This window comes from Cimex lectularius, unplaced genomic scaffold (genome assembly GCF_000648675.2).
Source record: "Cimex lectularius strain Harlan isolate CLEC.00 unplaced genomic scaffold, Clec_2.1 scaffold292, whole genome shotgun sequence".
NCBI lineage: Eukaryota > Metazoa > Arthropoda > Insecta > Hemiptera > Cimicidae > Cimex > Cimex lectularius.
In genome coordinates, this window is record NW_019394214.1 from 15,992 (window position 1) to 30,831 (window position 14,840).

At 31.8% G+C, this 14,840-nt stretch overlaps 1 protein-coding gene across 1 annotated transcript in view; it reads right to left on the reverse strand.

Moving 5' to 3' along the window:
* Window positions 1–4,991: 4,991 nt before the first annotated feature.
* Window positions 4,992–14,840, reverse strand: part of LOC106663424 — a gene marked incomplete at its 3' end in the record, with an annotated part of 108,966 nt that continues 99,117 nt past the window's right edge. The window contains exon 3 of the mRNA XM_014388241.2: window positions 4,992–5,170. Coding sequence (XP_014243727.2) covers window positions 4,992–5,170 — 179 coding nt within the window. The remainder of the gene's footprint in view (window positions 5,171–14,840) is intronic.

Below are 14,840 nucleotides of genomic sequence, written 5' to 3' on the forward strand. Positions count from 1 at the left end.
TTTTTTTGAAAAGTCATTTGAAGTCTAAAAAGCAGTAAAGTTTATTCAAAAGGAAACGCATGATTTGTAGGAAGAAACCGTTTAGTTCGCATTTGAAAGTTTTACTCCTTGAGTAGCGTTCAGATGAAGCAGAAAAGGAAAGGGTCGGGTGAATTCTTAAATGGTTGTTTTCAAAGAAATTCGTCAACTTTCGACTCCCCTGCAAGTTAGGAGGATTCCAGTGAAGGGATAAAATTGTAAGGCGTATCACGAAACTTCATGCAACGTGTTAATTTCATAGAAAAGTTTATAGTTTCACAGTCGAAATGACGCCTCCGCCCACTGGAAATGGCCAACTTGTACCCTTGTAGTACACATGACCTGATATGGCCTGAAGAAATATTAAATCATTTCGGCATTGGATGAACTGGCTCATGTGTTACTGTTTCACTGACACTTCAAGGGTGGGACATCCAAACAATACTGACAAAACTAACTTCAAAATCCATAGCATTTAATTCGCCAAACTGTAACGGTCTCGAGTGGAGTTACAATATTTGTTGCTCTCCAGCTTTCACCAATTTTAATTAAATTATTGGTGATACTAATTCGAAAGTTGTTAAGTACTTCTTCGAGTCTTCTTGTCAATGGACTGTAGAGACGTAGAAAAAAATAATTGTAACTAGAATAAGCCAAAAACTGTACATTTTGAAACGAGGATAGTCGAGGGGAATTTTTCAGTACATGGTCTAAAAATCTCTCTTGGATATTATCCAAATGTATGTTTATTAAAATTCTTAAAAAGCTAGATGGCTTTTTCTTTTAAAATGTGTTAACAAGCTTTAGGTTTCATCTTGTTATAAGTGAGTATGTTACAATAAAAAAAACATGCTTACAAACGTTTATGTGCGGTTTTAATTAATTCACCAATGCTAGATTTGTGATATTGCATGTATTCTATAGGGTAAATATACCCCTTTTAAAAAACGCCAGAAAAGATTTATGAACGTAAAAAATAGGTTAATTTTTTAAGCAAAAAACACAATTTATAATTATTTTTCCCAACTTGAAATACTCTGACACAATTCTTTTCGTAGATTAAAAAAAATTGACTTTTATAAAAAATGTTTACTCTTAAATCTGATCTTTTTTTAAACAAAAAGTGGTCGCAACTTTGGAATTACTGTACTTACCTAAAGTGCACTTTATAGAGGTTTGAAAGGCGATAAACTACACTTGCATAGATTAGCCTCGATTAATAAATTAGAATTGCAGATATAATAAAAACAATTAAGAAATTTTTGTTTTATACATCCTTATTAAACTCACATAAAATAAAATAACATGTAAACGTTATTAACAGGGGCCAAAAGTAAAAACTTCACCTTATCAACGAAGGTAAAAAAAGGATATTGAACCAAATGGTACGAGCAAACAAATACATTCGCATTTATTATACTTCAAGATCCAGAAGTGTAATTGGAAAATCAAAGTCTGGTAATAAAAAGAGGTGGAAATCTCTCAGAAAGGAGATACATTTTACAAACAAATAGAGATCGGACTTCCTATGACAAAGGAAGCAGCAATCGACGACTTCTAAAGTATCTATATAGACAGGAGTAAAACAGGAACGATTGTTGCTAACTGGTGTTACCCATCAGGAAAATCGGTATGTGATAATCAAGCAAACGTGCGTGTATTCCTTGCATTCCTTAGCAGCAAGGAAGATGGTGCCGTCTGCTTCTCGATATTAGAAAAAGAAATGTAAGGTTAGGACGTTCAAACTGACTGGAATTTCTTCACACAACTAAGCGGAATGCATAGCTATGTTCTAGCATGGGCAGTATTAGAAAAAAAATCTTCCAGCCGAAAATCAGCTTGCATCATAACCGATAGTTGTATTTCACTTGATATGGTGAGAAATGGGCGTGGTCACTTGCTATCAAGGAAGGTAGAGGAATATTTTGTCGTTTCCTCGGAAAACTTTGATCGGTAGTTCATTGAGTTTGGGCTAAAGCACCAAGAGGTCTGAAGGGTAGTGGGCCGATCAACTTGTTGATGAACCGGCAAGTCCCTAACACTCATAAAAAGTTACAGTAAAGAACCCATCTCTTTTCTTACAAGACACTTCACACTTATCTAAGAGGTTAAAGGGAATAAAGAATGTTAGAATTACAGCTGTTTACAAGGTTTGACAGCAAATATTTTATTCTCTTCCATCACAGTAAGAAGTTGAATGCATAATTCAGTCATAAAGAAAAGACGGATTTCAGTAGAGAAATACAAGCCTATCTACATCGTTTCAAAATTGAAGACAGTCCGTCCTTTCGGTTTGCAAACGATTTCCATCAGTATAGTACATAATTCACTATTTTTCGTGGTCCCCTTGACCAATTAATACCACTTAATTAATTAAGGTTTTTAGTTTAGATAAAAAAGTAAGTGTCACGAGCGGGATTCGAAAAAAAAAGTGGGGTTGAGATGGGAATTTAGTGCCTGAGTGGATCGAAGTCACGATACCTCAAGTGGTAGAGCAGCGGCGTATCAAGCCGAAGGTGGTGGGCTAGAATCCCGCTCGTGACACTGACTTTTTTATCTCAACTAAAAACCTTAATTAATTGAATAGTACATTTTTTCACTGTCATTTACTGGATGTGATAAGTCTCCATTAATCAGAAGAGTTAATCTTCGTGGTTAGATGGGGCGTCACCCACTATTTCTCATTGAGGATAGGTAATTCAAGACGTTTTTAAGTGTGTTAACACTATTGAATTTTAAACGTTGATGGCATATGGTAGTTTATTTGATTTTAACTCCTTCTATGGGGGCTGCGTTAGCCGAGTGGTTAAGGCGTCAGACTCTCGGCTAGTAGATCCCGCGGTCGTGGGTTCGATCCCCACCGTCGCCTCTGGACTTTTTCTGACGCCTAAGGGGACCGGTTGATATTGACAAGAATTGTCGCTCATTAATGGAAGGGGCGGGATCAGATCTCAGTGACCCTGAATTTGGTCTCAACTCACTTCAAACATGAGTTTCTTCGATGGAAGACCACCGGCACTCCGGGGGTTCAAATTAAAAAAAAATGTAGCCAGGGATAAAGTACAATAAGATGAACAGCTGCAGTGGTCAGGGGGGGGGAACTCTTCCAGTTCCTGGTATCCATTAAAAAATCCTTCTATTATTATTGTTTATTATCTGTCTGATTATTTTTTATTGGGTTTGATTTATTGAATAATTAATAGAGAAAATAAAGATCAGTTATAATTTGTGAACCAAAGTATGTAGTAAATATAATATGGAACATACCGAAAATAAATACAGAAAACCTTGAATCTACAAGATTTGTGAATTTGTAAATAAAACAGAGGAGATTGGTGAAAATATTCCGCCCTCAAATCCAGCCAAAAATGTCTATTTTTTCTTTTTAAAAAATTGTCATTTAAGGGATTTAAAGAGTGTTAGAAACTAAATGAATTGTTTTGGACAAATTTTTCTAAAAGGTGTTTTGAATTTTATATTTTTTTTATCAAACTGTTATAATTAAATTAGATCTTGAACAAAACTCTCTTATCTTGGGTAAAAAGCATATAACCTTGGTTAAATTGTAATTTTAATAAGTTGTAAATTACTTCTTATTTTTTATTGGCTCCTAATGCTAATTGGCAAGAACGGTCGCTTAGCTTAAAAAGCTTTTTGTTTATTCCAATAAAAATTTATTTTTAAGGGCTTTAAAAAGTGCTTAAAATCGAATTGTTTTTTCATAATTTGAAATTCTTAGAAATACACGCTAAGAAATGTATTATCAAAACAACTCTATTTTTAAGCGGCCCATAGACGATCAATATTATTGCACAATATTTTGGGTTGTGCAATTTAATTGGTCGTGTGTAGACGATATTGAAAGTTTGTGCAATACATTGCATGATTGACGAAAAGTTGAAAATATATTGTGCAACCTGGAAAATATTGCACCGTCTGTTGGCATTATTGCGCAATAGCAGTCAGTTTGTAAAGTATCAACAAGTGATACAGTTCATTGTACAAACAAAATTTTGTACCATATTATTGAACGTTAAGGGGCAACCGTCAAATTATTGTACAATATATATTGTACAATAATATTGACTGTCTATGGGCCGCTTTAGTTTATTAAAAGTAGGCTCTCTAAAATGAAAGGGTTTACTAAAGAAATTACTATTAATAACCTATATAGATCATTTAAAATAAATCCAGACGGGTTTAAACAAAAAATCAGGCCTACGTTACTTGACTCTTTTGGTTTATTTTTATGTTTTATTGTAATATATGTTACCTTATCTTTATGGTACATAAAAAAATCGATTGACACACAATAACCTTCAAATTCATGAAGAACAAAGGTAAAAACCAATACAAATTATGCTATATTTATTATGTAAATTACCTTTTATTTCAGCTCCTAAAGGCTATTGGCAAGAACCGTCGGCACGTTTCGAATTATTTTCAACCTACTTCCACCAAAATAAATTTATTTAAATATCCTGAGCTATCCTTAAGACTGTAAATATAATTATTTTAATCTTGAAAACTTAACAAAATGACCCCTTTTCGCGATAGACTTTCCCATAAATATACAACTCGAATCATCCCCCTTTCACATGCAAACTTCTGCTCAAGAAGTTATGCATGGATAAAAATGTAAATGGGTATGTTAATTGAATCACAAAATGTTACATTTGCTATGTTAATTTTACGCATAATGTGAAACGTAATATCATCATTAAATGTTTGATGTGTCAAAGTAAGATAAAGTATGACTTGATAATTTTATACGATACTTTATTGATTATTGGCCTAAAAATAAATATTTGCAAAAACTTTTATCACTTGAAAATAGAGATGTATTTGGGTAAAATTAAACTTTAAAAATGAATTTCCTCGAAGTCAAATGCACCTAAAGTCTTTTGACCGACTTTAAAAATAATGTCAACTTTACCCTTTATACATTATTTTTGTAATTTTAGGAAACTCACTCTTTCCAGGCCTGAATTATCGGCATTCCATGCAATGACGGGGATGCCGAGGTATCCGGCTAGCTGTAGGAAGTACTGGGCCGATGCTGTGCTCCTTCCGTACTTCTCATAATTCATCAAGTATAGGATGGCTGATACGTTCACAGACAGGAAATCCTTACAAAGCGAATTCAGAATATCTGCAAAAAAAAAAAAAAAAATTAAACTACCAATATTTAAAAATTATAAAAAGACATTAAATTTGAAGTAAATTTACAACAAATTAGAGGAAAATATTTAAGGTGTCTACACGACCTTAAGCGGCTCGAAACGTTTATTGCGATTAGTTTAATATAACAATAAAGATTAATGCGTTAATACAATCGGAAGCGAACTGAACATGTCATTTATTTAGCTAAATGTGATAAATTTTCTAGTCGATTATGCTGAATTCACAAATATAAATAAAAAATAAATTTAAAAACTTAAATTAACAATATCAACATGAACTTAAAAAGACTTAAAAAGTTAAAAAAAGACCTTACTCGGATGGAATCAATATTTCAATTAACATTTAGTTAAATGTATTTATTTATTAGTGTATACCCATAATGAAGATCGGTTTAAAAAACGAAAATAAAAAAAAGGTACATAAAGTGTTAAAATGTATCATTAAAACTAACTTAACACTCCAATAAAATTAATTAAGGTTTTTAGTTGAGATAAAAAGTCAGTGTCACGAGCGGGATTCGAACCCATGATCTTCGGCTAGATACGCCGCTGCTCTACCACTTGAGCGATCGTGACCTCGATCCACTCGGACACTAACTTCCCGTCTGAACCCCACCTTTTGAATTTTCCCCCCATTTTTGCCACTTTTCAAATGCCGTGTAATCTATTTCATTCTCGGTGACAAATTTTCATCTCAACTAAAAACCTTAATTAATTGAAAGATATTAATTGGTCAAGCGGACCACGAAACTAGTGAACTCCTATAAAATACACTACACGACAACCACTTTTTTTTTTTTTAATTCCATCTTTAATCGGAACAAAATTAGTGAATTGAACAGAAGTAAAAATATACATTGACATCCAGTATATCAATAAATTTTAAGTAGGCGACATTAATTAGTTGTTCTAAAAATTTCACAAATACTTCGCTTTCATAATAAAAAATATGAAAATAGATGACTAAAATAATGCGTTTTTTTACATAAAGTTGAAAGGTTAATATTAGTTTATTTCTTTACTTTTTGTTCTAGATGTTAAGATCAAATACGTGTTTTTCCCATATTAAGGTGAGTAAATTTTGTATTAATTACACCCATCTATAATTTATTAAATTTAAATAAAAAATATTGTTAACTCTTGAACATTCACCACTTACATAAATCGTATGGTCATGATAATTTTCATATAATTGTCTCGATAGCAGCCTTTAATGTTATATTTTTTGCTTAAATGAAAAAAAAAAAGAAATCCAGGCTGAGGTGTGACTAAGTTGTCAGAGTGTGCCAACAATACGGCCCGCAGTTTTGACTGCGTTAATGTAAATGTGAGTTGTCATAAATTTAATGGTAGAGGTCTAAATAAACAAAAAGGTATACAAAAAGATACAAAAAGTATTACTTTGTTTTAAAATTGTGGAATAAATATTCAAATTAGTAATTTTTACCTATATGGTAAGTTAACCATATATCAGGTTACATTATATGTTTCTATTTATTGTAAACATTTTAATTGAAATTGTATAAAAATTTATTTAAAGTTTTATAATCAGGTTTAAATATGTAAATATTATTACTGATTTTATTAATATTACAATTAAAGGTTGATGAGTATTGCTAACACATTGATTGTAAAGAACAGGATAACCGCATGGAGGTTACAATTTCGAAATAGAATGGAGATGAAATAGTTTTAAACCGAAAGTCTTCGTATTTGTAAATTGATGTGTAACTTGGGTAATATTATCAATAATTTTATTTTGCTTATTGTGGAGTCCTTGGCAATGTTGGGACTTAGTCGGTTTTCAAGGAAAATTTGAGATCGCGTGTAAAAAATATATATATGTTAATCTGAAGACATATTTAAGATATTTTTGACCTGATGTGGACCTTAACATTGGTCGACAGGTTGGCGGTAACACCTGAATTTGTTTTCTTCTTCAAGACCATACCTTGATCTAGATTCTAGAGTTTTCATGAGTGAAAATTTGTCGATATTTTTAGTACTGATAACTGATTATGTTAAGTAAATAAGCGTTATTTTTTAAGACGATTTAAGGTCGGAAGGGTTAATGTAAAAGAAGAAGCAATAGTTATTCAGATATCGTGAGATGCGGTCGGGTGTGATGTAGGTTTCAGAAAAACATTTTCTTTATCGTGCCAACGTTTCGATCTTTTATTGAGCCCTGAAGATGATCTCAATAAAAGATCGAAACGTTGGCACGATGAAGAAAATGTTTTTCTGAAACCTACATCACACCCGACCGCATCTCACGATATCTGAATAACTATCGATTAACGTTCACTAATCTCTACACAAGAAGCAATGGTGAGGTGAGATAACGCTTCGGTTAAATAATTTTAACAACGGATTAAGTTTGATTAGTAGAGTTATTTTTTAATGAAATTATGATTCAATATCTTTCCGGTGAAGCGATCTTTGTTTTGATGCAATTTCTTCTATTTTAATTTATGTAACTTTTATTTTAAAAAAATCACAATTCTGATTGTCTTAGAAAAATCAATAATCCAGTTAATTTTTTTTGTAGATATTGAAGTCTAAATTTTTCAGGGTACTAATTATGTAAACTAAAAACAATTGAAAATTCAATTTTGGTTGTTGGAAAATACTAAAACTATGACATAAATAAAATTTACAATATAGAAATGCTATTAAGACCGACCTTCCATTTTTTTCTATATTTTCACAAGTTTCTTATTTCTTTTTTAGACAAACAATTAGTTTTCTAGTTGATATCAACATCCTAGTTTTAGTCTCTCCGATCAAATCCCAAAGCCAAAAATAATTTCAAGTTGTGTGCTGGTTGGTCGATGTGACAAGGATAAATATCCTGAGGTAAACAAACTTTGAATTTAAGAACCAATTGTAATTCAATATTAAAAAGAAGTTATTTAATATTTACAATTTAAAACAAAATGGAAATATTTTATTTAAAATGTTTACACTTGGCTATAGGTTTTTTTTTAAACTCATCTTGATGTACTGTCACTTTTTTTGTGACATATTACTGTTATGGGGATTACATTTATGTGAAATTCTTGGAAAATGTTATATTTGATTATTTATTGATATTTAATTAATAATAATAAATATTTGTGTTTCTGTAAAATCAAAAATAGTGTATTATCAAATATAACGTTTGTGATGATTAGTGACCTTTAGTCCATGATTATTCAGAAATCGTGAGATGCGGTTTGGTGTGATGTAGGTTTCAGAAAAACATTTTCTTTATCGTGCCACCGTTTCGATTTTGATTGAGATCATCTTCAAGGGTCAAATTGTTTGTTTTCTGCGTAAGTGTGCCATTCACATGTGCCAACGAACACTTTGAGCCCTGAAGATGATCTCAATAAAGGTCGAAACGTTGGCACGATAAAGAAAATGTTTTTCTGAAACCTACACACCCGACCGCATCTCACGATTTCTTAATAATCATGGACTAAAGGTCATTAATCACCACACACGTTATATTTGATAATACACTATTTTTGATATTACAGAAACAAAAATATTAATTATTATTAATTAAATGTTAATAAATATGTATAAATATTAATAAATTAATGTTCATATTAATAAATAAATTATATTAATAATTAAAAATTCATTGGTTCACAAAGTAGCAGTTAAGTATTGTTTATGTAACTAAGTTATTTAAATCAATTATTCTTTTTATTTAAACCAAGACCTTACACGAAAATTATAAAAAATTTAAATATATTATTAGATTTTATTAAAAAGTAATATCGGGTGTCACCCTCTATTGTATGAATATGACAAAAAGAAGCCAGTGTAATTCAATCGTTCGTTTCAACCTCATTTTCAAATTCAGACAACAACAAAAAATAGATAAAAATACACCGACGAAGGTTTTATCATGATTTATTCTCAAGGGCGTATTCATTTCGATGGGTACCATACAAAACATTTGTCGCTTTCCCGACATCAGACAATCAGACCAAACCAACATTTCCCGGTTGATTCTCTGCTCTTGAAACTCGATTTGGTCGGATTCGATGTAATAGATATTTCCAGGAAAACGATTTCTCAGGAGTGACTGTTTTCCGTCTCTTCGGCTCCATTCCAAACAGATCCTTTTTCTCATATGGAATTCCTCACGTTCATTGTTTAATTAATAGGGTATCAGGGCTCGATTTATAAAAGTAGTTTATCTGGAAACCTTTTTTTTTCCTTATTTCTTATTCCGATCGTAGGTTCGTTTATTCAACCGACAGTAGGTATATCACAAAACCCAAATTTTCCTAAAAGTCCACCCATTGTATAATTATTTTTCTATTTTTCTTTCTGAATTTTTTAGTTTTTTCAGTAATTTTTAAAATTAGATATATTAAAAGTTTAAACCTCTGCTATTTGTACTGCCTAACAAAACTTCACATATTTTTGTAGGTGTATTTTCTCTGATCGATAATCTTTTTGTCAGTTATTGTAGTTCGATATGTAATTATAGTTTCAATTTTATTAAAATTTACTAATTCACAATTTACAATAATTGTGTGTTTGTTTTTTATAATGAGGATACTATGATGCGATAAAGATTAAACCGTTCCTAAACAATCTTCACAATTTATAAGCAATTTAGCAGACCTGTTGCTACGGTCCAAACCCGGACGACCACAGTGTGTCCCGTCGCTCAGTAGTGGTGGTGGTAGGAAAGTTTTTAAAGTTTTAATTTTAATAATTTTTCAATTAATTAATATTTATGAAAGGTATTGGTCGAGATAAAAAAGTCAGCGTCACGAGCGGGATTCGAACCCACGACATTTTTCGTGGCCATTTCATTTGTCTCCGAGAATCAAATAGATTACACAACATTTGAAAAATGGCAAAAAGGAGGGACAAATTCAAAAGGTGGGGTTGAGATGGGAAGTTAGTGCCCGAGTGGATCGAAATCACGATAGCTCAAGTGGTAGAGTAGCGGCTTATTTAGCCGAAGGTCGTGGGTTCGAATCCCGCTCGTGACGCTGACTTTTTTATCACGACCAATTCCTTTCATAAATATTAATTAATTGAAAAATGTTAATTGGTCAATCGGATTACAAACTGTAATGAATTTTAACAATGTTAATTAATTTTTTTTTTTAATTTTTGTAGTTAGATCTTTCAGTTTGAAACTACTGAAACATACATTGCATAGTTCTCTGCCTCCTTCTTTCCGGGGAAAGTGGAAGTTAATCTTAAAAGCTTTCGGGTGGTGGAAACGAGAAATGTCATTTACGTCCTTACAAATCTATCTAATCCCTTGAGATTTGGATCTGACCATTTAAATTTAATTTTTTATTATTGTGTGGTGATTAGTGACCGTTAGTCCATGATTATTCAGAAATCGTGAGATGCGGTCTGGTGTGATGTAGGTTTCAGAAAAACAATTTCTTTATCGTGCCAACGTTTCGATCTTTATTGAGATCATCTTCAGGGCCTGGGATTTTCAAACATTGTTTAAATTTAACAAATACATGTAAGATGTGGAAAAAAGTAAATTTATACAATGCAAAAAATATTTTTTTTATTCAATCAAAGTATTTCTACTCACTCAAAGTGTTCGTTTTCTACGTAATTGTGTCATTCTTGCGTGTCGTGTTGAGAGTGCTTGAGAGTGATTTTCCCACCCCTTCAAAATCCAACCTATATAAACATAAAAGTGGCACTCTCAACACGACAAGCAAGAATAGCAAAATTACGCAGAAAACAAACACTTTGAATGAGTAGAAATACTTTGATTGAATATAAAAAATATTTTTTCCGTTGTATAAATTCACTTTTTTCCACATCCTACATGTATTTGTTAAATTTAAACATTGCTTGTAAATCCCAGGCCCTGAAGATGATCTCAATAAAGATCGAAACGTTGGCACGATAAAGAAAATGTTTTTCTGAAACCTACATCACACCAGACCGCATCTCACGATTTCTTAATAATCATCGACTAACGGTCACTAATTACCACACAATAATAAAAAATTAAATTTAAATGGTCAGATCCAAATCTCAAGGGATTAGATAGATTTGTAAGGACGCAAATGACATTTCTCGTTTCCACCACCCGAAAGCTTTTAAGATTAACTTCCACCTTCCCCGGAAAGAAGGAGGCAGAGAACTATGCAATGTATGTTTCAGAAGTTTCAAACTAAAAGATCTAACTACAAAAATTAAAAAAAAAAAAGTATTTAACATTGTTAAAATTCATTACAGTTCGTAATCCGATTGACCAATTAACATTTTTCAATTAATTAATTTTTATGAAAGGAATTGGTCGTGATAAAAAAGTCAGCGTCACGAGCGGGACTCGAACCCACGACCTTCGGCTAAATAAGCCGCTACTCTACCACTTGAGCTATCGTGATTTCGATCCACTCGGGCACTAACTTCCCATTTCAACCCCACCTTTTGAATTTGTCCCTCCTTTTTGCCATTTTTCAAATGTTGTGTAATCTATTTGATTCTCGGAGACAAATGAAATGGCCACGAAAAATGTCGTGGGTTCGAATCCCGCTAGTGACGCTGACTTTTTTATCTCGACCAATACCTTTCATAAATATTAATTAATTGAAAAATTATTAAAATTAAAACTTAAAAGACGGCGACAGTTCCAAAAATTTTAATTCAACTTTAATGAGGCACCCATAACGATAAATAGAAATGCATTTCCCGGCGGAAAGGAGAAAAAAAGTGTTCCCCGTAATTATCCAGAACTTGAAAACGATTATATTTAAAGGCGTACAAAATTAGATGAGAAACGAGCGACAGGGAAATGACGAGTCAAAGGAAGAATGGGCCACCAACCCTCGTATAATTCTCCTTCTTTGGAAAAAGCTCTCTTTTGAATCCAAGCTATGAAAAAAACTAAATAAAATGGTCCTTAAACGAATTAAATTATTACGGATGCGAAAAGCCGTAGAATGTTCTTTTAAGTAGAGACTCGCTTCCAAAAACCCACTCTTTCTTATACACTTATCCAAAAGGAAATACCACCCACGAATTTTTTTTATTATTTAAAAAATATATATGCTTTATCAATAACTTATGATATATGACAAATTTTGAATCAATATTAAAATTTGAGATTAAACCATAAACCATAACAGACCAGCAGTTAGTGTGGACATCGTATCTACAGTTTATAACTTTTTTTTATGTATTTACAATTTACATTTCAAATCTACTTCAAACTTTTTTGTTCAACATTACTTTCTCCAGGAAGCACCTTGCACATTTCTCGGTTTATTACGTGATTGATTGCTAGACTTTGTCTTCTTGCAAGTCCATTTCTACCCAAGTTTTTCGGAATTACTTATATTGTGAATCTTTAAGAAATCCCTCCATGGCATAATGTCAAATAATAAAATATCTTTTAAATCCAAAATGGTTATATTTGAAAGTATTTGTAAAACGGCACTTTGTTACGGAGCCCAGACATGGGGGTGTGAGCAGCTGGAACGTGTAGAGCAAGTGCAGAAGCATTTTTTGAATAAAATGCTTAATTTACCATCGCATACACGTAGTCATTTTTTGTATTTGGAGCTAGAGTTGTTCCCGGTTTTTGTATATACCTTAAAACTACATATACATTATTCGTAAACGTCTCAGTCTACCATCAAAACGGTACCCCAATTTGTAAATCAAATTAAGCTTAAAAACGTGTATTGGTTTGAAGTATATAAAAAGTTGAAAACGGAATATGGAATAACTGTAATAGAGTTGATAAGCACAGATTGTAAAGTAGAAAAAATCCTTGAGAAGGTGAGGCTAACCTTAAAAAACAAGTATATAAAGAAAGTTCACTTATGTAGTTTATACAGGCAACTGAATTCTGTAAATCAATATATAAATTGTGACTTAAAAACTGATCAATTTAGTTGGATTTTTAAAGCTAGATGTGAGTTAATCCATCTAAATAAATACTCAGTCATTCAAAGTGGTATCTAACTTATGCCCGCTCTGTAATTGAAAAGAAGGGAAAACTATTTTGCACTTTGTGGGTGTATGTCCAATCTTGGCAGAAATCAGAAAATCTTTCGAATGAAAAAGTTATAGAAATTCTTAATGGAAAATGTTGGGACATGTTATGTAATTATTGTAAAAGAGCATGGTTCTACATAAGATTTTTTTTGGCGTTATGAACTATGCATATTAGCCATGTGACAATTCATATATGTATGTTCAAATTTGGGGGGTTATTGTGAAAAAAGGGCTAGAGGCGACGGTGGGAATCGAACCCACGACCGCGGCGTGAGAGTCTCTCATGCTAACCACTCGGCTACCGCGGTGATTTAATACTGGAGTTTATTTTCGTTTAAAATTCTTAAAATTCCTATAAAACAGATGGATTGGCGATAAACACTTTATAATGATGCAAATGTACTTGGTACTATCTAGCTATGTATTCCAATAGCTAATTATGTATTCTAACTAATAAGTATGTATAAAATAAAATAAAAATTGCAACTCCTCCGACGGTCACAGTACCATGGAGTAATGATAATTTATGTCTTATGATAAGAATAAAATGTACATACTGTCATATTCATTATTTTGTTAATAAAAACTTTATTATTATTAAATTTTTTTAATGAAACTCTCTTTCCCTCTCACTCTCTCTCTCTCTCTCTCTCTCTCTCTATATATATATATATATATATATATATATATATATATATACCATTTTTAGTGTAGTTATTTAACTGATCTTATCTGTGAATGTCTTTAGGAAAAATTTGACTATAGGGAAATGATGAATGATGAAGTGAGTACGGTGTTCAATCCTTTTTTTTTTTTTTTTAAGTTAGTTCCTACTCACAGTAAGTAGTAGGACACACTTACTGTGAGTAGGAACTATCTTTCTTAAAATTTTTTAAAGTTTCTCCAAAAAAAGCAAATTATCTACGAATACACTAGATCCAAAGCTTATCTGGAAGAAACATGTCACGTACCAAAAATGCGAAGGGTAAAAATTATGTAGTAAATCTTGGTAAATAGATATAAAGATACTTGCTTTATACAACGTTGATTAGAACAATTAATTAAGATTTTTAGTTGAGATAAAAAAGTCTTAAGTAAAAGTTTACTGTTTTGAAAAATTATTCACTTTAAATTAATATTTATTATTCAAAACATAAAGAAATTTTAGAAAAGGTAAATGGTGGAGTGAGTGGGTTGTTCATTTTTTAAAAAGATAATTCCTACTCACAGTTAGTTCAGAATGAAGGAATTTACAAACATTTTCCCATAAATATCCTTATTGTATATTATTATTCAGAAATCGTGAGATGCGGTCTGGTGTGATGTAGGTTTCAGAAAAACATTTTCTTTATCGTGCCAACGTTTCGATCTTTATTGAGATCATCTTCAGGGCCTGGGATTTACAAACATTTTTCCACATTCTACATGTATTTGTTAAAATTAAACAATGTTTGTAAATCCCAGGCCCTGAAGATGATCTCAATAAAGATCGAAACGTTGGCATGATAAAGAAATTGTGTGATGATTATTTACCGTTAATTCATAATTAATCAGAAATCGTGAGATGCGACACCAGACCGCATCTCACGATTTCTGAATAATCATCGATTACCGGTCACTAATCACCACACATTACAATAT